General features: G+C 51.1%; 1 protein-coding gene across 2 annotated transcripts in view; it reads left to right on the forward strand.

Annotated features, from left to right (window-relative positions):
- The first annotated feature begins 256 nt into the window (after nt 1-256).
- The window catches only part of dip2ba (disco-interacting protein 2 homolog Ba), a 32509-nt gene continuing 5127 nt past the window's right edge, over nt 257-27638 (forward strand). Inside the window, exons 1-28 of one of the 2 annotated variants that reach the window (XM_076172016.1) lie at nt 257-502; nt 16925-16996; nt 18255-18410; nt 18547-18672; nt 18872-19105; nt 19195-19323; nt 20238-20357; nt 20974-21171; nt 21264-21355; nt 21434-21544; nt 21776-21899; nt 22231-22340; nt 22576-22678; nt 22816-22880; nt 22973-23066; nt 23195-23314; nt 23472-23586; nt 23768-23907; nt 23998-24134; nt 24254-24334; nt 24443-24570; nt 24768-24882; nt 25015-25216; nt 25370-25482; nt 25787-25810; nt 27001-27081; nt 27218-27341; nt 27431-27552. In XM_076172016.1, the coding sequence (XP_076028131.1) occupies nt 418-502; nt 16925-16996; nt 18255-18410; nt 18547-18672; nt 18872-19105; nt 19195-19323; nt 20238-20357; nt 20974-21171; nt 21264-21355; nt 21434-21544; nt 21776-21899; nt 22231-22340; nt 22576-22678; nt 22816-22880; nt 22973-23066; nt 23195-23314; nt 23472-23586; nt 23768-23907; nt 23998-24134; nt 24254-24334; nt 24443-24570; nt 24768-24882; nt 25015-25216; nt 25370-25482; nt 25787-25810; nt 27001-27081; nt 27218-27341; nt 27431-27552 (3321 nt within the window). In that variant the 5' untranslated portion in view covers nt 257-417. The remainder of the gene's footprint in view (nt 503-16924; nt 16997-18254; nt 18411-18546; nt 18673-18871; nt 19106-19194; nt 19324-20237; nt 20358-20973; nt 21172-21263; nt 21356-21433; nt 21545-21775; nt 21900-22230; nt 22341-22575; nt 22679-22815; nt 22881-22972; nt 23067-23194; nt 23315-23471; nt 23587-23767; nt 23908-23997; nt 24135-24253; nt 24335-24442; nt 24571-24767; nt 24883-25014; nt 25217-25369; nt 25483-25786; nt 25811-27000; nt 27082-27217; nt 27342-27430; nt 27553-27638) is intronic. The other variant, XM_076172017.1, reaches the window with a different exon arrangement.

Consider the following 27638-nt stretch of genomic DNA (forward strand, 5'->3'; position numbering starts at 1 on the left):
GGGACTCCATTGATATCTGCAGGTCCTGTTGTAGTTCTCTCTCTCTAGACTCCATTTCATCAGTTTCCCTAATATCACATTTCCCAGCAGCACAAGCTCGCGTCTGGAGCCGAATGGAAGGCAGACAGCTGCGGGTCGCCACGGGCTGTGCGCTTCCGCCTGTCTGCCGGCAGGGGGCGCGGCAGTTTCGATCTAGGTGTAGGAAACCCACATTGAGGCGAGGTGAGTGCAGTCACGTGACCGCCCACTGCCGTTGGTGAGTTCTCCCCATTATGGCGGAGCGGCAAGCCGTGCGGATGGACCGTCTCTCCCACTCCGAGCCGCGCTTCGTGTCCTAAAGGAGGCTCGCTCCCTGCTCCCCGCGCCGCCGCCCGCTCTCCTTTCACCCACACTCCACTCGTGTTTACCGGCTCAGTCATGGCAGACCGCGGGGCCGATTTCTCCGCCCTGCCAAAGGAGGTTAGAGACCAACTGGCGGAGTTGGACCTGGAGCTGTCTGAAGGTAAGGAGGGGATGGAGGAAGGGGAGGAAGGGGATGCTACGGCGCCGTTACCGGCCCCGGGTGGCAGGCATTGTTGTCTGGGCCGGGTGGTCTCGGTGAAGCGGCTCTGTGGGAGTGTGTGTGTGTGTGTGTGTGTTGTAGCGGCTGAGAGGGGCCATGGACGCGTGTGAGGCGGCTGATGTGCCACCTAGCTTAGGCTGTGGCTGTGCTAACACAGGATGTGGGCAGACAAGCTAGCAGTGCATGACAGGAAAAGAAGAAGAAGAAGAAAGAGACGAGAGAGAGAAAGAGAGCGCGAGCCGCTGAGTAAACAACGGAATCTGTGTCAAATCTGCCAATGCGCTGTGATTTGATGTCAAAGTCTTTGTCCGGTGTGTGTGTGTGTGTGTGTGTGTGTGTGTGTGTGTCTCAGTCAGACAGGGATGTCCACGGGCAGTGTCTGATAATCAAAGCTCGACCTCTCTGCTGACACACACACACACACACACACACACACACACACACACACACACACACACACACACACACACACACACACACATACACACATCCTCTCGTGTTCAGGCTTCAGCTGTAAAATGGTCTGGTATCTAAGAAGCTGTGTGTCAATGTTGAGGTGTACCGACCTGATGAAGGGCCTGCAGTCTTCATCATCTGGACATGACCTCAGTGTGATCAGCTCCAGTCCAGTGTGAAGCTGCAGGAACAAGAGGTCACCTGTGTTGTCCTGTGGTCACCTTGGAGACACATGTGTGTGTGTGTGTGTGTGTGTGTGTGTGGCTGTATGGAAGTGGGTCATCAATAGGATTGGTTTCAATCCTCATCGTGATCTGGATATGATCTGGATATGATATTGATATGATAAATATTATTGAGTCATAGATCAGTAGTTGGTGTGTGTCATGTTATTATGGGATGTTATTATCATGTCAGGACACAGTGGCGTCCTGTGACCTCCATAATGAGCTGAATCATCGGTGGTTATCTGTCAGTGAGTGGAGCTTTGGTGGTTGTGGTGTGTGTGTGTGTACGTGTGTGTGTGTGTGTGTGTTGCACAAGGTCGCCTGCTTAATCACAGCTGAAGCAGCGAGGAGAATAAAGTTTCCACACGGATGATGAGTCGCTGTGCCTCATGTGTGCAGCTTTGCCTCTTCCACCTCGCTGTGCTCTGTCACCGTGGCGATGAGCGACCAGGTGGCGTCTTTGCATCTGCAGAATAATCCTAAACATGACAGCCCTACACTTTATCAGATACACCTTTACATCATAATGCAGCCTAACTCCATCCTTGTTCTGTCTTATTTTGAAGGCTGTACTTCCTGTTTCCTCCATCTGTTTGCCTACATCAGGTGGAGAACTGAACACAAACACACAGAGGCTTTACTTCATGGATGTTGGATTGGATTCCATTACACGTGTGCCTCTGATTGCGTATCAACCATTTATTCATTCATGTCTCGGCCCTCCTTCCTCCCCAGCCCCTCCCCCCCTAAAGCAGCTGCCCTCACCCCCCTCACACACTGTCACATCCCTGACACTGTCCCCCTCCCCCCTGCTTCTTCACACCTGGGCTTACAACCCTCCAGCTGAGCCTGAGCAGAGACCAGGAGCTGACATGTGGATGTGTTAGGATCAGATGGATGAAGGCACTGCAGATTCCAGTGATTGTTATTTGATATTATTATTATTATTATTATTATTCTATAACCACAAGCTCCTCTTGGTTGTTGTATGTTCATCTAACAGCAGATTCATGTGCCTTTAAACACACACACACACACACTCCCTGCTTTGCTGCCCTGAGCTGAAGGATTAAAGGGTTTGACATTTCTTAGCCTATTAATAGTAATTGTGCGTGCTTTACATTATAGCCAACTATTTGCCGGAACAGTTGCTGTCCAGGAAACGGGTGATTTCATGCAGTGAGTAAGATACAGAGCGATCCACGTCTCAGATCTGGACCCAAGACCCAGGACAGAGCTGAGTCCCAACGTCTCGTCCCCGTTTATAATCTGGTTAAAGACTCAGTTTGTTGTAGACGCAGTTCTTCCTCGTTGGTGCGACCCAGTGCTTGATTTGATCGTCAGCTGCTGAATGAACGAGCACATTATTAATCTGAACAGATGACCTAAAGTGGATTAGCCTGGTGAGCTGCTCCGTGATTGGCTGTTGCTTTAAGGAGCAGCTCTCATGGGGGAAGGAACATGGAGAGCATGACATTAATGTGTGCCTGCTGTAGTTTAGGCCGGTGTGATGACTGAATACTTGTGGCATCTCACACACTACCTCACAGGCTGATCGCCCTGAGTCCACACACACACACACACACACACACACACACACACACACACACACACACACACACACACACACACACACACACACACACACACACACACACACACATCAGAACCAAGCGGAAATGCCTGTTGTTGGGTTGCCTGGATAAGAAGGCCGGGCTGCCAAATGGCCTCTTAAAAACCCACCCAGCTCTGCCAGCCCCCTGTGACCACGGCGACACAATGAGGAGCATTCAGCTGGGCTGAGCTGCAGCGGCCAGGAGCTCCGCTGCCATTTAGTTCATTCAGCTCAACTCAATCTGTGTGTGCACGTCGGCATGAGGCAAAGGAGGGGCAGGTGACCTGTCATACTGAAGGAGGTGACCTGTGTGTGTGTGTGTGTGTGTGTGTGTGTGTGTGTACAGGCGGTGAGAGTGGTTCACCACCTTGGCTGCTTACCTTGTACGGGGTCAAAGGTCAACTCTGCCTCACCTCTCCTCCTTGACTTGTTGCCTGCTTCCCTCCTCTGCTGTCAGGCTGATTTAACAGAAGTGTGATTTTGCTGACACAAGCAACATTCCACACAGATGAGTCTCCTCACTGTGGCGTGAGAGGCCGCTGGTCCAGCTGTGTGGCAATCTGGGTGTGTGTGCGCGTGTGTGTGTGTGTGCCTGTCATGGGTAAGGCTAGGCTTCTCTATGCTGGGATTGAGAGATCGGATGATTGCCCGTTGCGTCCTCTCTCTAGGCTGGTTATGTGTGTGTTAAGGGCAGTAAGATGGAGCCAGTGTGTGAAGACCCCGCCTCCTGACCCCAGTCCTCCGTGACGGCCTGTAGGATGGAGCCTGATGGATCCACCGGGCCGACTCTCCTCTCTCCTCTCTCCTCTCTCCTCTCTCCTCTCTCCTCTCTCCCCTCTCCTCTCTCCTCTCAGGCAGGGAGGAGCGCTGTGATAACATTTCTCCTCTGCTCTCTGTGTTATTTAAATATGGGATCAGCAGCAAACTGTTGTTTCTGTGCGGAGCCAGGCCCACTTCTTGTTTTGACATAGCTTGTAGACTTGTGATGGACACTTCCTCAAACTCTGAGCTGTTTTTGTGCAGGAGGTCATAGCTGCACACACACAAGAGAGGAAAAGGGCCTCTGACATCTTCAGAGAAATCTGACAGAGAGAGATAGAGAGAGGCGATGATGTCAATAGTCAAATTGCGATATTTCCCTTTTGACACATGCTTCATTTCCTGTAAAGATGTGAAATCTGTCCTCTTTTGCCGTGTTTTCTCTTCTTATTGCTGAAGTCGGCACATGTGTGTGTTCATACTGCTGCCCTTTGTGTTGCCTTATTCCATATCACCTGTTTCTAAAGCTCTTACTGTGTTTATAACTCTATTATAGGGTTACTTCCTGTTGTGATCACAGACGGGTCTCTTCCATCCATCACATGTTCCAGAGTTCCCTGTGTGTGTCGTTGCATCCTGAGCTTTATGCTGGATCATCATAACATGTCTGAGTGATCCTGTGTGTGTGTGTGGCTTCATCATACATGAACACATGCTTACTACTGTGTGTGTGTGTATGATGGACAGATCCTCCTTGTTTATTCAGAGCTCAAGCATATGGGAGACAGGGCCGCTCACTCAGGCCACTGTGTGTGTGTGTGTGTGTGTGTGTGTGTGTGTGTGTGTGTGTGTGTGTGTGTGTGTGTGTGTGTGTGTGTGTGTGTGTGTGTGTGTGTGTGTGTGTGTGTGTGTGTGTGTGTGTGTGTGTGTGTGTGTGTGTGACATAATATGGAGTCTGTGAATAGTTAATGATGGCTGCAGTCCCCGTCCTCCTGTGGGCCTGTAGTAGACTGAATAATTCACGTGTGTGTGCTTCCCAGGTAGGAGTTGAGGCATGTATTGAAAACAACCTGTCGTCTTTGAATGAACGCCAAGAGTCGTATTGACATCACACACACACACACACACACACACACACACACACACACACAACCCTCAACATTGAAACTGAGGACCGACTTGTTGAACAAGCTCATATGTGAAGTGAAGAGTGTGTGTGTGTATGTGTGTGTTAACTGTGCAGTGGAAGAGAGCAATGATGTAGAGAAATGGTTTGGTTGAGGACTTAAGTTGAGGTTGTTGGGTCAGGCAGCGTTCTCTCTGCTGAAGTGCCGTTGAGCAGGATCCTCCAGTCTGACTGGTGTCGGTGCTACAAGTCAGAGCAGATTGAAGACTTTTCTGCGAAAGGAATCCCTCCTCCTGTGGTGCAGCGGAGTGTGTGTGTTACTGGTAGTGTGTTTACAGACACACAGACGGAGTCCTGTCGGTCTGCAGACCTGATATTCACTGCAGCTAGGCGTGTCTCTTCCTCATCCAGCCACCACAAAGAGAGAGAACCTGTTCCTGCCTCCTCACTCTGCTGTTTACTGAGAGCAACTGGGTGCAACACACACTCTGACTCACAGGAAGGAAGGTAGTTTTGTGTAATCAGACCCATTCTCTCCGCATTTTCATCTTCATCTTCCTCCTGTAATCTCTCCAGGCTGAAGTAACTCTCTGACGTCTTATTGTGCAATCTCTCCTCTGAGTCAGGGCCTCAACCTGTGACACATCAACACACTGGGCTGACGGGTGTGCGCTCTGATTTATGAAGCTGGATTCTCTGCTGGCGACACTAAATAAGCAGTTTTTTTGTTTTGCTGTCATCTTCAGAGTGTGGGAGCAGAAAGCCGAGCTATCAGCAGCTGCATCCACCGCCATGAGGCCATGTGACTGTGTTAATGCTGAAGAATGCTCTTGTGAATATAAATAGACCTGGCTGGCAAGACAAATTCACTTTCATGCCTGAGGAGGGGAAAACAAGCGTCCCTTTGACACAAAAGCCCCGCCATTATTGCAGCAGAGGCCCCCCTCTCAAAGTCACAAGGAGTCAGGCCTGATTGTGCGGCGGCGCTGAGGCCGGGGCTCAGGCTAGGGGCCGGTGGCTACGGGCCGGCGGCGGAGGCGTCCACGGCCTCAGGGATGGTGGGCTGTCACATGTGGGTCACTGTTACACCCGTGGGCCGAGTGTGAAATACCACAGTCAGCTGGGAAGTGCTGCTCTCAGGTCATTGGGCCTGCTGAGGGCCCTGAGAGGAGCAGAGCTGGTAGAGCTGTGCTAATTGTAAAAACAGCATCGTGGTGGTTTGGGAGGTTTTAGCACCTTTGTGACAGATTGTTCTACACTTCACATCACCGCTGACCTTTTACCAACGCACACATGGACATGGGTTTATATTCATGCCTCCTAACAAGGAAACAGACCTAAACTTGATCCGGGGAATGTTTGTCTTCACGTTTAGCCAAAGTAACTATTGTTTACTTTCTTGTTAGAGGCGTTGAAGTGTGTGCGAAAAACATTAGATCTCATTCTACACGTGTGAATACTTCACGTGTTGTGTTCAGATGTAACTGTGTCAGTCGTTGTTGTTGGTATGACGATGCCACTCCCGTCCTCATGTAGCAGGCGGTGATTATGAGCCTTTGTCATTGAAAGTAAAGCTGATGTAATTCCTCACACACGCAGAAGTGATTAGATCCTTTGAAAAGACTTAAGGTCTGACCACAACAATGGCTCTCTCTCTCTCTCTCTCTCTCTCTCTCTCTCTCTCTCTCTCTCTCTCTCTCTCTCTCTCTCTCTCTCTCTCTCTCTCTCTCTCTCTCTCTCTCTCTCTCTCTCTCTCTCTCTCTCTCTCTCTCTCTCTCTCTCTCTCTCTCTCTCTCTCTCTCTCTCTCTCTCTCTCTCTCTCTCTCTCTCTCCCCAGCTGATGGTTACAGAGGGAGGCGTGTTCTCTCAGCACAGGCTCAGTTCCTACAGTGTATACGTGTGTGAGTGTGGAAGGGCCGATGGGAAGCCGGCGCTCGGGGGGGGGGGGGGGGGGGGGGCGGTCCTGCTGCATACAATGAGACTTTCCAAAAGGTCTGCCACCCTTTATACAAGGGTTATCCAAAGATTTCCAGAGAGTAGAACTCCTCAGGAAACCCCTGCACCAAGCCCACGTCTATCTGGCCCCTCAGCACACATTGTGCTCCGAGCCTGGACCTCTTTACTTCACCTCCCAGGAGAACGAGGTCAAACAAAGGCCATGAAAACCTCTTGACCCCTACCTGTGGATAGCAGCGGCAGCGAGGACAGTGTGGGTCCTCCTATCGACCCGTCTGTTGGCTGGAATGGAAAATGAATGTTTTGATGTTTTGACACTGGGCAGAATGTGAGCTCAGGCGGGTGTTAGTCACTTCCTGGAGATGAGTGAGTGCTGGGATCGGCTCCAGCCCCCCTTCATCCGCCCCCGGCGCAGCACAAGTGGCTGTAAAGGGTTCATGCATTCCCGTGTTGTTTGCTGTGAAGTGTTTCCATGATCAGATGGGTTTTTGTTGAATGAAGAGAGGCTTTGTCTTGATGGATTGTGTCTCTAGGGAGTTGCCATGTGCCGCTGTGGGCACTGCCAGTATGCAACACACCGCACAGCTTTCTCAGACTCTCTATCTCGGGGTGTGTGTGTGTGTGTGTGTGTGTGTGTGTGTGTGTGTTGTTAGGAGCTCCCACAGAAATGACGACACACTGATGACTGCAGTCTGGATGTTATCACAGTGAGTCGGCTGTAATTGTGACTCTTATCTGTGGGAGGCCTTGGAGTGAAGCTACAGCTGAAGGTCTCCTACGTGTTCACTAGACCCAGAGTCTCTCCTCAGCCTCACATCTTGGACACACTCTCATGGCTTCTGCCTTGAATGTGTAGAACAGGAGTTCTCCTAAGTTAGAGGAGGGTGGGAGTGTTTCAAAGGAGACATTACAGCGGCTTTGGTCTGAACGCCTGTGGGTCTGACACTTTGTCAGCCGCACGTATCGCTGCTAGCCACAAGCAGAGTTTCAGCTCGGTGTCAGACGTGTCCAGACGTGTGTTCTTGTCACAAAGTGTCAGAATCCTGTCTGGCTGTGTGAAGTCTCTCTGATGGAAGTTGTTTCTCCTGTTTATCCCACATTACAGTGCCACAAGGAGGCTTTCACTTTTCAGAGAGCATTTTTGAAAGTTTGAGGTCCAGTGCTGCCTAGTGGGAGAGGAACTCTGTCTACATGTTTATCTGCATTCATGTTCCGATTGGACCTCTGCACCTTCATCACACACAGCTTCACTTCATCCTCTGCTGCTGCCTTTAGCATGATGTCACTGATGCTCCTCCAGTGACATCATGCCTCAGGGGAGGGGATATATTTGTGCTCACACACAGCTCTGTGTGTGCTTTAGAACTTGTACAGCGGAGCACATTCATTTCCTGTAAGCGTTCCTCTGATGCTGCAGCTTCCTGAGTCTCTCTCTCTCTCAGACTCAGGCTCTGACTCTCTCAGTGATGATACACTTCCCTCCCCATGACTGTGAGTGGTTGGAGGTCAGGACTATGAGCGGTCCACTGAGAGGACCATGAGCAGTAAGTCCTCCTGCGTGTGAGTGTTCTTCAGAGGCAGTCCATGCTTGATATGAGGCTTTAATGTGGATGCAATGCCTGCTGGGCTGCCGGGTTAACGGCAGCTTTCACACTTTTAATGAGCAGCCGTGATCAATGACATCATCTAGGAGCATCATAGGAGAACATGTCCTGTAGAAACAGACGGAACATGGAGAGGGGGAACTGTAAGCGGAGCTCTCAGTAGATGTTTCCTGCTCATCCCTGTGTTTCCCATGGTGCTCTCCTCCGTCTTCATTTGCATGTGGAGACGGCAACAGAAAAGCCAGATGACAGTGCAGTTGATGAACGAGCCGCGGCGACCCCTGAGGTCACGCCCGGCCCACATTGCCGACCCTGTATTGCTTAACTACAGGCTGCTGCAGTGAAACCTGATGCCGCTCTACTCTCGCTGCTCTAATCCCCTCTGGTTACCCAGCAATGCTGAACCTCTGGCCTGTCATGCAGCAGGCCAGCCAACCTGTCTGTCTCAATACAGATCCTCTCTCTCTCTCTCTCTCTCTCTCCAGTTTGGAGAATGAAGTCAGACTCAACCTGCTGACCTGATTGCGAACACAGTTAAACTTATGTGGTGGAACAGTGGGACACCGGTGTCCCTGTGGCCTGAATGCAGCTTGGCATTAGGATGAAAGAACATTTGTTTGTAGATTTGCTGTGTTGTGCTTTGCTACTCTGACCTTGAGTCAATGTGGGACTTGGCCTCTGACCTTTGACCTCAGGTGACCTCTCACCTGTTAACCTAATGGAACATAGCAGCACACGAACACGCTGGCTTCTGCTGTATCATTATGAAGGCCGTGAAGCCGTTTGTCACAGATCCTTTATAAACACTCTAATGTGTTGGACTCAGTGGTGAGTGATGTCACTATGATGTCAGGAGCCTGGTTTGTTTACAGTTGTTCCCAGGCTCATCACTTTGGAGAAGAAATGTGCTGTGAATGTCTCTAAACCCAGCCTCGGTGCTGGGTGCTGTAAATCAGGTCTGCTCAGGTCTCCAGGGAGATGTGACCCAGATGAGTGTGTGATGGTGTCGCCTGCACGGTAGCGATGCAGAGAGGAGACCAAGGCGCCCAGGTTTGGATGAAGGCTGAATCAAAACTCAAATGGGCTTTCAGCTGTCTGACTGTCTGACTGTCTCCATGTCCGGCCTCCTGTCTCGCCACAGAGTGCACAATGTAATCAAAGTCCTGCAGTAAGTAAGGAAGTGAGGAAGTAAGGAGGTAAGTAGGCCAGGAGCTCAACACTGCTGCTGCACTTTCTCAAGAAGGGACATGCCCACGCTTTCAAAGCTGGCAAGGAACATTTGCTTTCCTTTTTGTCCAAAATAACTTTCAAGATGCAAACCATTTAGTGTGATTGTTCTCCAGCAAACACACACAGGGGGAGGGGGGGGGGGGGGGGTGCAACGTTACCTTTCTGTGTTTAGATCCTATTAAGGTCCTCACAATGGAGCTGCAGTGTGATTGTGCTGCAGAGAAAGGCTGCAGCTGAGGGAACAACAAGACGTGTTTGGATAGCATTTTACATGTTAAAGCTGTGTGTGTGTGTGTGTGTGTGTGTGTGTGTGTGTGTGTGTGTGAGTGAGAGAGAGAGAGAGAGAGAGGGAGGGACAGTGTGTGTGTGTGTGTTTTGCATGCGTCCATGTGTGTGTGTGTTTCCGCCTTGATGTTTTTAGAGACTTTACAGATGAAGCTCTCGTACTTGTTTCACTCTCTGCCTTCAGTGCTGCTCACACACACACACACACACACACACCTGTGTTTGCTGGTGTGTTTTGCAGACCTCCAGTCATTATCTACAGAAGCTAACAGGTTGTTACTCAGCCTTCATTTGTCAGACCTGATTGCACGGCAGCACATGGATCTAATCTAAACAGTAATTTGCGTGTCTGCCTCCTGGACGTTCTGCTGTGTGTGTGTGTGTGTGTGTGTGTGTGTGTGTGTGTGTGTGTGTGTGTGTGTGTGTGTGTGTGTGTGTGTGTGTGTGTGTGTGTGTGTGTGTGTGTGTGTGTGTGTGTGTGTGTGTGTGTGTGTGTGTGTGTGTGTGTGTGTGTGTGTGTGTGTCCTGGTTTCGTCCTGATTTCGTCCTGATTTCGTCCTGATTTCATAGCGACCCCTCAGCCCAGGATGACGCTCAGATGCGGTGTCATTCTCTCTCTGTTGCTCTCCATGTTGCTCCTCATGCTTCCACCAATCAAACCAGTCCTCTGCTCAGCTTCTCACACACTGCTCATCCTGCCAGCTAAGCAACCGAACACAGCCACAATCTTAATATGAAATGAAGATTACGTCCTGAGGGATTTCCCCCAGCAGCCTCTTTATCGACTGGCCGGCTGCCCAAAGCTTTTTCCAGCTGTCCAGAGTGAACCAGCCTCCCGGTCTGTGTGAGGCTCCACACACACACACTGGGAGGCTCCCAGAGGGACACGGGCGCTCTAGTGCTCGCTCTGTGAGTGGGAAATGATGGAGCTGTGGTTGGAGACGGACTGGAGAACAGCCGGGGCCCTGTTACCATCAAGCAGTTTACGGCTCGGATGATTTCCGTCCGAATGATCTCAGCCCAGGAGCCTCCAGAGGCGTGTGGGAATCGGAGCCTCGGTCAGTGTGTGTGTGTGTGTGTGTGTGTGTGTGTGTGTGTGTGTGTGTGTGTGTGTGTGTGTGTGTGTGTGTGTGTGTGTGTGTGTGTGTGTGTGTGTGTGTGTGTGTGTGTGTGTGTGTGTGTGTGTGTGTGTGTGTGTGTGTGTGTGTGTGTGTGTGTGTGTGTGTGTGTGTGTGTTTGTGTGACCGGTGAGGAGTCAAATGTGCAGTAAGAACCTGTTTGGGACCAGAATAACATAGCAACGCTGCTGTTTACTCATGATTACACTGACAAAAAGCAGTTATGGTGTGTTATAAGTGTGGAGGCTTTATAAAGACAACAACTTCAAACAGATGGGACGACCTGATTGGTCAACATGTGCTCATATTAAAGTGAAACCTTTGGCTCTTGTTGCAGATAGCAGCTGGTAGCATGTAGTGTGTATCTGATGATTAGGGGGTCTTTGTATGTCTTTGGTGTCAGGATGGCTCATGTGCACTTCCTGCTGTGTGCTCGCTCGCCCACGGCCTCCGCTCAGTCCGCCCGTTGTGTTTGTGCGTTTCTTCTCAGAAGCTCTATAAATACGCTCCTCTGTGCGACTCCAGTTCCTCCCCACCCCTGTGTTTATGTGTGTATTTACATGTAAATGTGCCGTGTGTGTGTGAGCGCACTTGTCTCGCTTCACGCCTGGTTCCTTTGGGAGAAGAGCTGCAGGTGTGTGTGTCATGAGGTTGAGTTGTAGCAGAGTCGGACATGAGTTTGTGTCTCACACACATCAGACAATAAAGAGGCGATCGACAAAGGCAGCTTTGTGCCGACTGAAGCCGAGTCACTGGCAGGGAGCCTAACCATGACCTCACAGGCTCACAGGGACGTCCCACTCTACAGGGCCGGACCTCAGTTTGGATCAACCGTCCCTTAAACAGGCCCGACTCTGTCCAGACTAGAACCTGGCATTAGTTGTTGGGTTTGATGGACGACGGAGCCAAAAGGGGAATGCTGGGTGTCACAGTTAGTAATGAGGCGTTCTAGGTCCTCTATGTCAGGCAGCCGTGTGTGTGCGTGTGTGTGTGTGTGTGTCTACGCATGTAGTCGCCAACTTACAGGAACCTGTGTCCTGTAGGTGCTGCCTCTGTGGTGCAGGGAGAGGAAGTGATACTGTGAGGCAAGAAGAACGTGTGTGTGTGGGCGATGCAACAAAAGCCATGTCACTTCCTCCCAGATCTGGATGTGGTCAGGCTCCTCTGTCCCCAGTGATTACAGAGCTGGATCAGGGGGTCGAGGGGGGGGGGGGGTTCTGTCAGTCGTCTCTGCTTAGATGTCCTCTGTGTTTGTGAGCTAAAAAAAAAAGAACCTAGTACATGTGACTGTATAATGCGTGTTCACACACACACACACACACACACACACACACACACACACACACACACACACACAGTTATGTCCATGAATTAAGCAGTGGGGAGCTCAATCAGCTGACTGCTAAAACCCCCCTACACACACACACACACGCACACACACACAACAGCTACCTCAATACTTTAATGCACTTTACTGACTTAAAACTCTTTCTTCCTGTGTGTGTGTGTGGGTGTGTGTAGATGTGAGTTTCAAATGTCAGGCCCCCCTCCTGTGGTTAGCTGGACCCCTGTAAGCTGCTTCCTTGTGTGTGTGTGTGTGTGTGTTGTCAAAGTTCCCCTTTAGTGGTTTCCTTCCTGTTCACATGTTTATATTTATATTATAAAAGAAGTACGTCCCTGATTTCAGTCACAGTGTAAAGTGTCTTAACGTGCGTGACCTTGGCTGATGATAAAGGGGGGCTGGACCTGAACAGGCCTCTACACTCCACCTGAGCTCAGATCCTCAGCCCAGATCCTAGCTAAAGCCCGGCTCAGCCTCACAGGCCCGGCTCAGGCCCAGCTCAGCCTCACAGGCCCGGCTCAGGCCCAGCTCAGCTTCACAGGCCCGGCTCAGGCCCGGCTCAGGCCCGGCTCAGCCTCACAGGCCCGGCTCAGGCCCGGCTCAGGCCCAGCTCAGCCTCACAGGCCCGGCTCAGGCCCGGCTCAGGCCCGGCTCAGCCTCACAGGCCCGGCTCAGGCCCGGCTAAAGCCCGGCTCAGGCTCAAGCATTGTGCGGTGAATTCCTTTCATGTGGTTTTGCCTTTGTCCCGGTTCCTGAGGCTCTTTTGTGAGCGTCTAATCCTGACTGCTCCTTCCCGGCCCTCTGAATGTTTACTCTTCTCATATCGCTCCATTATTGATTCCCTCTTCATGTGGCATTAGTGTTCCTCTCTCTCTGACTCCATGGAGCTTTATCAATACTATTACTCTGCTTTGTTCACTCTATTGTTCACTCTAATCCAAGTATGAGCTGAATCATAACAGCCTGCCATGTTCCTACAGAGGCCAGTCTGTGTGTGTGTGTGTGTGTGTGTGTAGTGTGGGATTCCTGCAGAAGGAGGGTCTCCATGTCTCCTTGTTTCCTTGTCTCCTTGTCTCTGAGTCATGTAGGACAGAGATCGGCTTCTTACTCGCGTCCCATAAGGGTTGAAATGATGTTTAGAGCTTTAAACTTAGCAGGTCGCCGTGGGAACTGGGCCTCATCCTTGTGTTGTGTAGCGTCGGTTGCTTATATGGGCCTCTGCTCTCTGAGTCACACGACCTCTAAGCTCTAACTGTGGCATGGGGTAAATGTAAATAAAGTTTAAAATGGACAAGAAGTGTCCCAGTATTTGCTGAATGGTGAAAACTCCCAACATTGTGCGTCTCTACGCTCCAGGATGAGAGTTTAGTGTTCATGTCAGCGTGAAGCTTCATGCATTAAAGCTCAGAGTGGCTCCATGAACACAAAAGGCTCTAATGTGCTGCAGCAAAGTGGCAACATGTCACTGCAGATTAGAGAGAGAAGGTCAGAGATGTGCTGGATACACTTCTACTGTAAAGCCTCTCTCTGTGTGTGTGTGTGTGTGTGTGTGTGTGTGTGTGTGAGAGACCCTGGGCCATCAGCTGTGAGGGGATCACAGCTCTCTTCCCTCCTTGTGCTGAGGTCAGAGGGTCAACAGCAGCAATTTAAAGTCAGAGAGTCACAGGGTCAGTGTCTGTCTGCTCTTTAATGAGCTGTGCGTCGGCCATCTTGGCTTGTTTACACACACGAGATGAGCTCAGGCAGGCTGGGCGGCAGGAGGAAGGGCGGTGATGATAGCTGATGGAAGTCAGATGACCTTTGACCTGTTTATTACACCTGCTATTGTCACTGTCTTCAGAGAGAGAGTGCGTGTGATTGTGTGTGTGTGTGTGTGTGTGTGTGTCTCAGATAAACATCTGTGAACAACAACACACAGTCCTGGTGTGACACACTGACACACATCTCACTGAACGCCTCTGCAGGCTCTGTCAGCTTTCATTCCTCTGAGTACTGTAGCACCTCCTAACCTGCTCCAGCTGTGTACACACACACACACACACACACATGGATGAACCTGTCTCCTGAGCCTCGGGGCGGTCCTTGGCCAATGAGCTGCCTCCTCTGTCCAGTCAGTAGGATGTTCTCCAATCAGCACATTCCTCTGCAGCCAGACTCAGGGAGCTGATGTTGGCCGCTCACGCACAGGGCGGGGTAACGCTCACATCCTGTCCCCTGACCTCCTATTACACACACACGCACACACACACACACACACACATGCCCGCGCTCTTAAACACCGCATTCTTCCTCTCCACACATCGTCCTCCTCCTCCGTTACCGTGGGAGCCTCTGCCCGCTGCCCGCCTCAGGGCCGGCGTGGTCGTGCCACTCTGCGCCCGCTGTCCCGTCCCGCAGCAGCACAGACGCCGCACTGTCCTCCGCCGTTAATGACCTCTCTCCTCCGTCTTTTCCATCCCGCCCTCCCGGCACCGCTCGGGCCGGACAGAACCGCCCGTCTCCTCTCCTGTAACAATGAAGCTCCAGTCACATCCACGCCGTCACTTCTGATGGAACGCAGAGAGAAAGAGACGCCGACACGCTGTTGTTAGAGTGTGTGTGTGTGTGTGTGTGTGCGCACTCAGGCATGAACTCTGCTGAATGCTGGCTGTCCCCTTTTTCTTTCTCTCTCTTTTATACACAGAGAATGACAAAGCACTCGGCACTCAATCTCACACTCCCTCCTCTTCTCTGCATGAAAGGTTTAACTTTGCTTTGCTGCCTCAGTCAGGCGGAGCTCTCTCCCTCTCTCTCTGCTCCCTCTCCTCTCCTCCCTCACTGCTTCCTCCCTCTGCTCCCTCTCCTCTGCTCCCTCTCCTCTCCTCCCTCACTGCTTCCTCCCTCTGCTCCCTCTCCTCTCCTCCCTCACTGCTTCCTCCCTCTGCTCCCTCTCCTCTGCTCCCTCTCCTCTGCTCCCTCTCCTCTCCTCCCTCACTGCTTCCTCCCTCTGCTCCCTCTCCTCTGCTCCCTCTCCTCTCCTCCCTCACTGCTTCCTCCCTCTGCTCCCTCTCCTCTGCTCCCTCTGCTCCCTCTGCTCCCTCTCTGCTCCTTCCGATCCGGTCATTTTTAGACAAACAAACACACCAGTGGATGGAGAGAGAGAGAGAGAGAGAGAAACAGGGCGAGACAGCTTCACAGTGTATCTGAATCCCTCTTGGGTCTCCCCACCCAGTCCCAGCTTATCCAGCCCTCTGCCTCCTCTCCCCCGCCTCCAATCTGCTGTTGAACTTTGGCTCCCCCTCCTCTCTCCCCTCGATTTCTTTCCATTGTTGTTTCCTGCACACGGACACACACACACACACACACACAGCAGGTTAGGCTCCTCTCCCCCTCATATGTTTATCTCCCTCTCCTTCCCCTCTCTCCCCTCTGCCCCCTCTCCTCTCTCCCCTCTCTTATCTCTGGCCTTCTCTCCTCTGGTTGGGGCTCAGCGAGGCTCAGCTTGTTGTGGCCGCTCAGCTTGGAGGAGGTGTGAGGAGACTGAGCCTAAGCAGCCCTCTGGCACTCTGAGTCAGGTGTAGTCAGGTGGACATGGAGGGAAGAGAGTAAGGACGTGGGGCAGCTGTTTGTGTGTGTGTGTGTGTGAAGGACTGAACAGTGTTTATACTCTCCGTCTCTCTAAATGGGCGTCAAATGTCCCGTCAACATCACGAGCGTCACACAGATAAGATTTATGACTGCGCTGTCACATTCATTAACTTGGTCGCACCTGAGACTGTGATGTCGCTCCAATCCTTGACTTTATCACCATCAACAGCTTTAGAGTCACTTTCATTCACATCGAGTCCTTTCATTTGAACGCAACATGGAGTGTGTGAGTCAGGATTCTGTTTCTGTTCACAGGGAAAAGGATTGTCAGGATATCAAAGTGTGTGTGTGTGTGTGTGTGTGTGTGTGTGTGTGTGTGTGTGTGTGTGTGTGTGTGTGTGTGTGTGTGTGTGTGTGTGTGTGTGTGTGTGTGTGTGTGTGTGTGTGTGTGTGTGTGTGTGTGTGTGTGTGTGTGTGTGTGTGTGTGGACTTTCCCCGCCGCTCTCCTTAACAAACCGTGGCAGCAGTGGGAGCGCTGCCAATCCCAGGCCAAATAGGAAGGGGTGTCACCGGGTTTAAGCTACAGCGGGAAAGCCAGGGAGGGGGAGGGTGGAGGGGGGGGGGGCGTGGGGCGGGGGGGTCGAGTCCCATGTGAACCCGGCTCACATGGCTCCCTCCTCCCCTCTTCACTCGCCTTGGTATTCCAACAACTCTCTCATATCTGCCATTGTTCCCTGCTCCTGTATCAGCCTGTGCCATGATCATATTTGGGTTTGGTAGCGTGTGTGTGTGTGGGGGACTGCACACACTTGTCATGTTTGCGAATGAAAGGCCAAACAGTGCTGTTATCTCCCCGCCGGGTGGCAAATGGACCCAGACCATCAACATGTGGAGCTCAGTAGATTTGTTTATGACTCAACCTCTGCAAATGTATGAGACTGTATGTGTGTGTGTGTGTGTGTGTGTGTGTGTGTGTGTGTGTGAGTCAGGAAAGTGCAGTGTGTGCTTTGCTGTGTTGGTGTTTGTGTGGCAACTCTGCCTAACATAACGGTGTGGTGTCGCTGTCCTCTCTCCTAGGTGACATCACGCAGAAGGGCTATGAGAAGAAGAGAGCCAAGCTGCTCGGCTCCTACGTCCCCCAGCTGCCAAGTAAGACCTCAGACCTCAGACCCTCCTCTTCCTCTTCCTCTTCCTATTAATGTCCTCTAAGAAACGCCATGTGTGTCTGCGTCCCCTGACTCTGCCCCTCTGCTGACGGCTCTCTGTCACGATCAATAGATGAATAGATGATCAATAGATGATAATTGATCAATATAACAAATATAAAGAGAAAGCAGCTACATTAGTGTGTGTTTGTGTGACTTACAGTAAAGAATCTCCAGTGAGTAACTAAGCAAACACTCTGACCCCTCCCCTCCTCTCTTTGTCTGAGAGATTTCTAGTTTTCTGTGGCACTCTAGTGGTGGAATATGGAATTACACATCCATACATTACATTACATTACGATCATTTGGCAGACGCTTTTATCCAAAGCGACTTACATTACATTACCACCCTTCGCAGAGGGGGGAGCAATTGAGGGTTCGGTGCCTTGCTCAGGGGCACCTCGGCAGGGACTCGAACCAGCGACCCTCCGGTTCCGAAGCGGAAGCACTACCCACTGAGCCACTGCCTCCCGGCCCGCCATCCACTCCACTCTGAGCCACCGCAGCAGCTGCATGTGTGTGAGCCTGACCTGCACCACATTGTGCTCAAAGTGTTCACAGTCAACCAGCAGAGGGGAAGTGGCAGAGTTTGGGTGATGTGATCCATTCCCCTCTTTGGTTCCCCTGTGTGTGTGTGTGTGTCTCTTCCTGTCAGTCAGCTGCTGCCTCTCAGCGTCTCTCAGCGTCTCCTCAGGACAAAGTCAGCCGTGTCAGCACAGACATGAGACATGAGAGTCTCCTCCTCTCTGTCATTACAAGTGCTGTGTGGAACTACACAAATGTGATGTCACCAGTGTGTCTGCTGGGTTGTGCTCTCATGTCAGAGCAGATATGAGGACTCTCTGCAGCTCTAAAGGTCACTTCCTGTCCTGTCCTCCCCTGTCTCCTGGCCTCTGCATCTCTCTGAATCTCCCTCTCTGCTGTCCGGCTCCCCAAAGACAAACAGACGGATAGTTGACTTCAAATATATGTACTTGAGTCTGACCTAGTTTCTGCTCAACACTGCAAGTCACATCGCTCACTGTCCTCGCTTCACTTCCTGCTCAGAAGCTCTGTGAGGTTACATGTAGAGTTCTCCCGTACTATAATGCTTAAACAGCCTCATGTGAAGGCAGAGAGTTTGTGTCTGTGTGTGTGTGTGTTAGTGTTTACCTCCTGCTGTGCTACATGTGTGTGACTGATGCCTTCCTCCTGCCCTGTAGACGTGGACCTGTCCCTGCCAGATGTGCAGCTGTCCCCGGGTCACAGCGCCGACCCCAGCCCGAGTCCAGAGGCCCCGGGGCCCTCAACCTCCTCCGCCTCCAGGCACCACCGCGCTCACCGCAGCGGCGGGGCCAGGGACGACCGCTACAGATCAGGTGTGTGTGTGTGTGTGTGTGTGTGTGTGTGTGTGTGTGTGTGTGTGTGTGTGTGTGTGTGTGTGTGTGTGTGTGTGTGTGTGTGTGTGTGTGTGTGTGTGTGTGTGTGTGATCTAATCCCTCCTCTCTGATGCAGACATCCACACAGAGGCGGTGCAGGCAGCTTTGGCCAAACATAAAGAAGAGAAGATGGCCCTGCCCATGCCCACCAAGAGACGGTCAGCCTTTGTCCAGTCTCCCATAGACACCTGCACACCTCCAGGTACAAGGTCCACCACCCCCCTCCCACCCACTCACACACACACACTCACACACACACACACCCAGCAGGCCAGGCTCCAGTCTGCAGTCGATCTGGGGGAAAGATTGGATAAACATGTATAATATATAACTTGAATGAATGGAGATTGAGTTAGGGAGTTGAAGACTTAGCTCCGCCCCCTCTTCTGCTTTCCCATCAGACACATCTTCTGCATCAGAGGATGAGGGCTCACTGCGCAGAAAGGCGGCTCTGAGCGCGGCGCTGGCCCAGAGCCTGCAGAGCCCAGATTACTGGATCAACCGCTCCGTCCAAAGCTCTTCCACCTCCTCCTCTGCTTCCTCCACCCTCTCCCATGGAGAGCCCAAGACCCAGCCACAGCCGCAGCCTCAGTTCGGCTCCATGCTAGCCGACGTGCTGGCACACACACGCCTCGGTACGTAACCCCACCCATCACCGACCCAGGCACGGTCTCTAACGTTCCTCCTTTAACATCTAACGTCTCTTCTTCCTCTTCCCCTCCAGAAAACAGCGTCCCTCCAGATGTGACCTCCTCCACTCCACAGGACAGAGGGTCCAGGGTGGATCTCCCCCCAGCTGTCAGAGGCATGAGCCGAGGACAGAGCCGCTCCAGCATGTTGGACACTGCCGACGGTACACACACACACACACACACACACACAAACACACACACACAGGGTCTCTATAGATATTCAGCAGGAGTATAAATGTCATCAGAGTTCCTATAAATGTACGGGAAACTATTTGGGGAATTTCCAGGTTAAGTGTTTGAACTCTGGGTTTGGGAAAGAGTTCAATCTATTCTGGTCCAGACTGAATCCTTGTATGTTCCAATCATGGCAATTAAGTGACGTGTTTAAGTTGGGCCCTGTTTGTTTATTATTTGTTTGTTTGTTTGTTTGTGACCCCAGCAGTCTGAGTGAAGTGAAGTGAAGTGAAGTGAAGTGAATGATAAATACAGGAATGCTCGGCTCACATTCATCTGAAATCACCTTCATCCTCATTCCAGGCTCTTGTGTGATGAATGATGCTAATGACAGATATGTTTGTTCTTTTTTGGGGGGTCCATTTATCCGTCCCTGTCTTGCCTTTCATTTAATAAAGGAAAGAGAAAAGGTAATATATGTCGAACTCCTGGGGGAACGGGAGGTGGAGGGATGCTGAAGAGGGACCTACCGGCTTGCTTACAACCTGGTGTCTGTCTTTGTCTCCTGTCTCCTGTCTCCTGTCTCCTGTCTCTGTCTCCTGTCCTCGTCTCCGTCTCGTCTCGTGTCCTAGGTGTAGACGTAGAGAACCTCCTGTCATTTGATTCCTCTCCAGATTGTCTATTGTTTCCTCTCAAGTGCCCTCTCTGCCCTTTGAACTCTTGAATTCTTCCTGCTGCTGAGTTCTGTTCTGCTGGCGCTCAGTGCCTGTGTGCGAGCGTCTGGCATAGCTGTGACCTGTGTTAGCTCTACAGTTGCATGTGTGCGTGCGTGCGTGCGTGTGTGTGCAGGTTGTCTTGTTGTGTGTGTTTGTCACAGCGGCTCCTCTGTATGTTTGTCCAGGCGTGCCGGTCAACAGCAGGGTGTCCACTAAGATCCAGCAGCTGTTGAACACACTCAAGCGGCCCAAAAGACCCCCGCTCAGCGAGTTCTTCCTCGATGACTCAGAGGAAATTGTAGAAGGTGAGACACACGGCCTGTGTGTACGTTCATGCTGTGTGTGTGTGTGTGTTTACTGACATCTGAGCCAAACATGAACACATGTGCCTTTCTGACTGATTGGGGGCGGAGCCTGTATTCACCCGTCTCACCTCCTGGTATGATGGATCGTTCTGATCACATATACAGTAAGAGGAAGTATAAGGGGCCTCAGATTAAAGAGTTCAATCAATTTTGGGCATCTTTGTTTTTTCTCTTATTTTTAATCAGCATATACATTTTAATTTGACACTTTGGCAGACTAACATATTGGAAAAGTGAACAAGTTAACAGTTTATAAAGACATAAACCCACGACCTCATGACCTTGGACCAGCTGATATCGACCTCATCTTGTTCTTCATGGAGTCACGTTGGTAAATGGATAAACATGAAAGTCTGGTCTGTCTTGGTTCTCCTCACCTGCTGAGTCACCGTGCAGCATGTGCGTCACTGTGGTTGGGCACTTCTGTAGTCAGTTAAACCACATACATGTGACCGTGTGTCAGTATGATAACGTGTCAGATTAAAGCTCTACACTTCTTTAAATAGCTTCCTCTAACGACCTTCTTCCTCCATCTGTGCTCCGCTCATCCATCCAGTAGCCCAGCCGGACCCCAACACCCCCAAACCAGAGGGGCGTCAGATCATCCCGGTGAAGGGGGAGCCCCTCGGGGTGGTCAGTAACTGGCCCCCCGCCCTGCAGGCTGCCCTGGCTCGCTGGGGCGCCACGCAGGCCAAGAGCCCCGCCCTCACTGCCCTGGATATCACTGGCAAACCCCTCTACACACTCACATATGGTGAGATAATGCAGCCTGCACTCAGAACAGTAATAAACAGTAAAGTCTGTGTATCTGTGTCTCTGTTAACATTGAACTCTTCTTCTCTGCAGGTAAACTGTGGAGTCGCAGTCTGAAGCTAGCTTACACACTGCTCAATAAACTGGGCACCAAGACTGAGCCGGTCCTGAAGCCTGGAGATCGGGTAAGAACCTGCATTCGTCAGTCAGTATGTGAGGTGTAAAGGAGTTAAGACAGGGACACTAAGCTCTCTCTCTCCTAGGTGGCCCTGGTGTACCCTAACAGTGACCCTGGCATGTTCTGGGTGGCGTTTTATGGCTGTCTGCTGGCTGAGGTCATCCCTGTGCCCATCGAGGTTCCACTGTCACGGCAGGTAAGACAGGAAGGAGAAGGAGGTCCATCAGTCTGTGTGAAGGCACAATGAGACGGTTACACACTGGCAAAGCACGGATGAGCAGCTCAGTCTCAAGCACCACATGCCTGATCAATGTGTCTCACAGAGCTGAACAATAGGTCCAACATATCGACGGGCAGCGAGCGTTCATGCATCTTAATGGTCTTGTCTTGTGTCCTGGCTGCCTGTGACCCTTGTCTCCCTCCATAGGACGCTGGCAGCCAGCAGATTGGTTTCCTGTTAGGCAGCTGTGGTGTGAGTCTGGCGCTGACCAGTGAGGTGTGTCTCAAAGGACTGCCCAAGACGCCCAACGGGGAGATCGTCCAGTTCAAAGGTCAGCCAGCCCCACTGCACCTCTGCCACCCTGCTGGCTCAGCAGCAGCAGGCGTCTCTGTCTCACTCTCCTGGGGACTCGTTAAAGGGGAAATGTGACATGCACACACCAATTTAGGCCCAAAATGTGTGTGTGGGTGGCTTGGTTGACAGTGTGTTTGTAAAGTATTGACTTGTCATGTTTGTGTCTCTAACCCAGGAGGCTACAGGGAGAAAAATGTCAATTAACGCCTGTTCACCCTCAGTGTGACCACAGAACACTGCATCAGCTAAACTCTCCTGTCTGCTCCTTGTTTTGTGTGTGTGTGTGTGTGTGTGTATGATGTCATCAGGATGGCCAAGGATGAAATGGGTGGTGACAGATACCAAGTACCTGACCAAACCCTCCAAAGACTGGCAGCCTCACATCCCCACCGCCAACACAGACACGGCCTACATAGAGGTACGGCCCAGCAGCACTCTGGTTCAGTTTAGAGTCTTTGATTGGACACTGGAGGTTACAGCGGTTTTGCTGTCCTGACCTCTGATGTTACTTAAATCTTAATCACTTCCTGTTGTGGTCTGAGCTTGTGTGTCACGATGCTTGTTGTTGGTCTGGGTTTGGATTTCTGTTTTCTGGATATTGGAGCTTCTTCTTTTCACATTGTTGACGTTTTTGTGTGTTTGTCACTCTATAGTACAAAGCCAGCAAGGAGGGGACGGTGATGGGTGTGGCTGTGTCCAAGATCTCAATGTTGACCCACTGTCAGGCCCTCACACAGGCCTGTAACTACTGTGAAGGTCAGTCTCTCTCTCTTCTCTCTCTCTCTCTCTCTCTCTCTCTCTGTCTCTGTCTCTGTCTCTGTCTCTCTCCCTCTCTCTCTCTCTCTCTCTATCTCTGCCTCACTTCATCTTGTCCTCTGTCTTCTCTGTCTCAGGGGAAACACTGGTCAACGTGCTGGACTGTAAGAAGGACATGGGTTTGTGGCACGGCGTCCTAACAGTGAGTCTCTACACACACGAGTTCACACTGACTCTAGCATGTACTGTAGTGTTGTGTGATCTGGACCGAATGTGTGTTTCCTTTTCTTCCAGAGCATAATGAACCGTATCCACACCATCACAGTGCCGTACGCCGTCATGAAGGCCTGTCCCATGTCCTGGGTCCAGAGGGTCCACATCCACAAAGGTTCAGCTTCCTTCACTCATACTTTAGTTTAGTCCAGTTCCTTTTCCATCTATGAAGGTTTAAACATGCTGGCATTATGAAAACACCAAACCAACATGTGTGTGTGTGTGTGTGTGACCCTCTCACAGCACGTGTGGCCTTGGTGAAGTGCCGTGACCTCCACTGGGCCATGATGGCCCACAGGGACCAGAGGGACACCAACCTGTCCTCCATACGCATGCTCATAGTGGCTGATGGAGCCAACCCATGTGAGTCACTGCTCCCTGGGCATGAACATGGTCCTGTGTGTGTGTGTGTGTGTGTGTGTGTGTGTGTGTGTGTGTGTGTGTAGTCATTGTACCTGCAGCATCGTGGAAGATCTCCTTTTTTTTAAATTAACAACCTCTTGCCTTGTGTGTTCTTTAGGGTCTGTGTCATCGTGTGATGCCTTTCTGAATGTATTCCAATCTCATGGCCTGAAGCCTGAGGTGATCTGCCCCTGTGCCACCTCACCTGAGGCCCTGACTGTGGCCATACGCAGGTACACACCTGCACACTCTGCATGCTGCTACTGTAGCTTAGACTAAGGGAAGAGCTGCTTAACACACTCCCACAAGTGAAACTATGTTGGTGAGATTTGTTTTTGGCTGAAGCCGTTCTTCCTCCCCGTCCAGTCTGTACTTGTTCTCACACTGTGACTCCTCTCTTTGTTTGCTCTCCAGGCCTGGAGCACGTGGGGCTCCTCTGCCCGCCAGAGCCATCCTGTCCATGGGCGGCCTGAGCCACGGGGTGATCAGGGTGAACACAGAGGACAAGAACTCTGCCCTCACTGTTCAGGATGTGGGCCACATCATGCCTGGAGGTACGGACACTGCAGCCCGATTCAACACTAAGCCCTCATACTTGTTCTTAGTCTTCCACTCTGATGTTGTGACGTCTGTGTGTGTTTCAGCCCTGATGTGCATTGTGAAACCAGACGGTCCTCCCCAGCTGTGTAAGACGGATGAAATAGGAGAGATTGTAATCAACTCTCGGGCAGGAGGCACCATGTACTACGGCCTGCCTGGAGTCACTAAGAATACATTTGAGGTTTGTCTATGTGGTCTGTTCCTCTTGTCTCTGTTCTTTCTGCCTGTGATAAATGAACCTGAACATGATCTTAAGCCATGTGTGTCTCTGAGTCCAAGCTTTGACCTTCTGTGCTGCAGGTGATCCCAGTGAACCAGGCTGGAGCGCCCATAGGAGAGATCCCCTTCAGTCGCACCGGTCTGCTTGGGTTTGTTGGACCGGTAAGGCAGATTTACACACTAACATCTGACAGAAGTGAAGTTGATGCTCTGTAGTTCTTTTCCTGTGAGCTCAGTGTGTGTGTGTGTGTGTGTTTGTGTGCTCCACAGGGAAGCCTGGTGTTTGTAGTGGGGAAGATCGAGGGGCTGCTCATGATCAGCGGGCGCAGGCACAACGCAGATGACCTGGTTGCCACGGCGCTAGCAGTGGAGCCCGTTAAAACAGTTTACAGGGGCAGGTGAGCCACTGAATACACACGCACGCACGCACACACACACGTTCCTCTGCTGTGTGTTATTGTCACCTGGAGGAACATTATCTTTTCACTTGCTCTTCTAAGGTATTTTTAAGTTAACTGTAGAATAACACTGTTGGAACATTCACAGACTAATTGTGTGTGATGTGTGTGTGTGTGGTGCTCCCTCCTCTGTGCAGGATTGCTGTGTTCTCTATCACAGTGTTTTATGATGAGAGGATAGTGATCATAGCAGAGCAGAGGCCTGATGCCAGTGAGGAGGACAGCTTCCAGTGGATGAGCCGAGTACTGCAGGTAGATCACACAGAAACTTCAATGTTTACCTGCTTTCTACTAGGATCACATGTTGTTAAAGCTATTATAACTGTCAGTAACCTTTTTGTAAGTACCATGATATAGTAATTTAGAATGTTTTCCTCTGTCCAGGCCATCGACAGCATTCACCAGGTGGGCCTTTACTGCCTCGCCCTCGTCCCAGCCAACACACTCCCAAAGACGCCGCTGGGAGGAATCCACATCTGTGAGACCAAGCAGAGCTTCCTCGACGGAAACTTGCATCCCTGCAACATCCTCATGTGTCCTCACACGTGTGTTACCAACCTGCCCAAGCCTCGGCAGAAACAGCCAGGTAGGCCAAACACAGCCAGGCAGACCAGCAGGGTCAGAGATGCTCTGTGACCTCTGACCTCTGTGTGATGAGGCTCAGGAGTCCAAGTCACCACAAGGAGTCACTGATTTGAGGCATGGATTGGTTCTTAACTTTGCTTTCTTAACTCTGCAGTGGATGTCGGTCCAGCTTCCATGTTGGTTGGAAATCTGGTGGCTGGGAAAAGAATCGCCCAGGCAACAGGCAGAGAGCTGAGCATGGTGGAGGACCAGGATCTGATCCGAAAGGTACCAAAACAAGGCCCACCGACCTTACTTCAGTAACACTGATGCTAGGAAATGTTCCAGGCCCTTAATTAACCCTTAACTGGATGTGGCATTGAGTCACGTATCATTTTGAATGTTAACATGTAACAATAATTAACAAAGCGAATGTAAACTCTCACTCTTCTTTAGTCACTGTGATGATGTGAGTTATGACTGAGTGTTACAAGCTGCAAGGTAAACAGGAAGTGCAGCAGATCTGTTGTCCAGGTTGAAAATGTGTTTCTCCTCCTAAACCTGTCCCATCTGTTCTGCCTCTGGGCTGTAGCTCTGTATGTGGCCCACCATGATGGTAAGGCTCTGAGCTGGCCTCGCCCGTCTCTGCTGCTTCCTGCTGCTTCTGTCACTCAGATGTGCTTCCTCGCCTATAATAGTCTTGACGGCCAGCAGCCACAGCTCGGCCTAAGCCACCGCTGTGACTGTCCGGGTTCTTTGCCCCGCGGGGTTACACACAAGCGCACACACACACTACGTCCCTACACACACCAACATACCACATTAAGACAGCAACATGTATCAGTGCCTCATCTGAGACTCTTATCATTGACATTTAGAAGGATCTTTCTTCCAATAGCCTTAGAAAGGACGCTTGGGTGTGCAGCTCTGCTTGCTGTGTTCACTGTGAGTGTGAGTGTGTGTGTGTGTGTGTGTGTGTGTGTGGCATGGCTTCATCAGTGGTCAGAGCAGCCGGTCTGCATGATGTGACTCACTGTGACCTCTCTGACTGAAAGAGTGGGCGGCACAAATGATTCTTTCACACTGACTGTAAGATGGCCGGACACACAGCCGTGCTAAACACCATGTGTGAATGTGCAGGCAACCTCCTGGCGTCTCTTTGATTTGAATGTTCTGTCCTGCGTTCTGCCTTTAAAGGTTTCTTACTGTTCCGTCTGTCTGTCCGACACTCTGATGGGTCTCTGGAGCTCATAATGTATTTAATAGTGCCTATTCATTTAATGTTCACTTAACCTAAAGAGTGTGTTCCATTCTAAGAGCAGAGACACACCAGGGTTGAATCACTGATGTGTTATGGAAGTTTGCTGGTTTTAAAGTCCCATAGCTTGTTAGTTTGTGACAGTGGTTCCAATTTGCCTCCTGCTGGGTGCAGATGCTCCCAGCATGCTGCGACAGTATAAACACAACGCTCTGGACACTCCTGTGCTCAAATGGTGTCCCTGTGTGTCTTTTAAGTGTGTGTACCAGACAAATGTGTGACTTGTGTGACCACTTTTCCCTGTTCTCCGTGTCCTACTCTCTTTACTGCCTATTAGCTCGCTGTTCAATGTCGCTGAAGACGTCTTCTGTTCTGTTTCCTCTTCTACACAAACCTTTCCTCTGTCTAATGAGATCAGCATGTGTGTATCGGCTATATGTATTTGTATTATTGTATTATTTCTGTCCACTGCAGCACTTCACACACGTTGTAATGTATATTGTTCATTAGATTCTTCATCACATGTTTATGTTCCTTGTCTTCCTCAGCACCAGTTCTTGTCTGACGCTCTGCAGTGGAGAGCCCAAACTGACCCGGACCATATTCTATACGTGCTGCTCAATGCAAAGGTAACAAACACACACACACGCACACACACACACACACCACAACATCCATACCAACACACAATGAATCCCACACACCTACAGGAGATCCATGTTGTTGGGTTTAAACTTGCTTGCACTTCCTCTGTTTCTCCACTAGGGGGTAGCGGTTTGCACAGCGACGTGCGCCCAGCTGCACAAGAGAGCAGAGAAGATCACTGCCACCTTAATGGAGAGAGGAGGTCTCAATACAGGAGACAATGTGGTGCTGCTTTACCCCCCAGGTACACACACACACACACACACACACACACACAGCACCACACTCTAAATAGCCTGTATGTTCTTCCCTGACCGTCTCGCTCCTCTCCAGGCATCGACCTGATCGCTGCCTTCTATGGTTGTCTGTATGCGGGGGTCATCCCTGTGACGGTGAGGCCGCCCCACCCACAGAACCTGGCTGCTACGCTCCCCACTGTCCGCATGATCATCGACGTGAGTGCTCGCCCGCAGGACTGAAACCTCTGTGTCTTGGAACGGTGGAATGTTAAAGGAGTGTGTAAGTCTGAATGTTTCCCTGG

This window comes from Genypterus blacodes, unplaced genomic scaffold, assembly GCF_046128005.1.
Source record: "Genypterus blacodes isolate CSIRO-AG114 ecotype Tasmania unplaced genomic scaffold, CSIRO-AGI_Gbla_v1 ptg000279l_1, whole genome shotgun sequence".
Classification (NCBI taxonomy): Eukaryota; Metazoa; Chordata; class Actinopteri; order Ophidiiformes; family Ophidiidae; genus Genypterus; species Genypterus blacodes.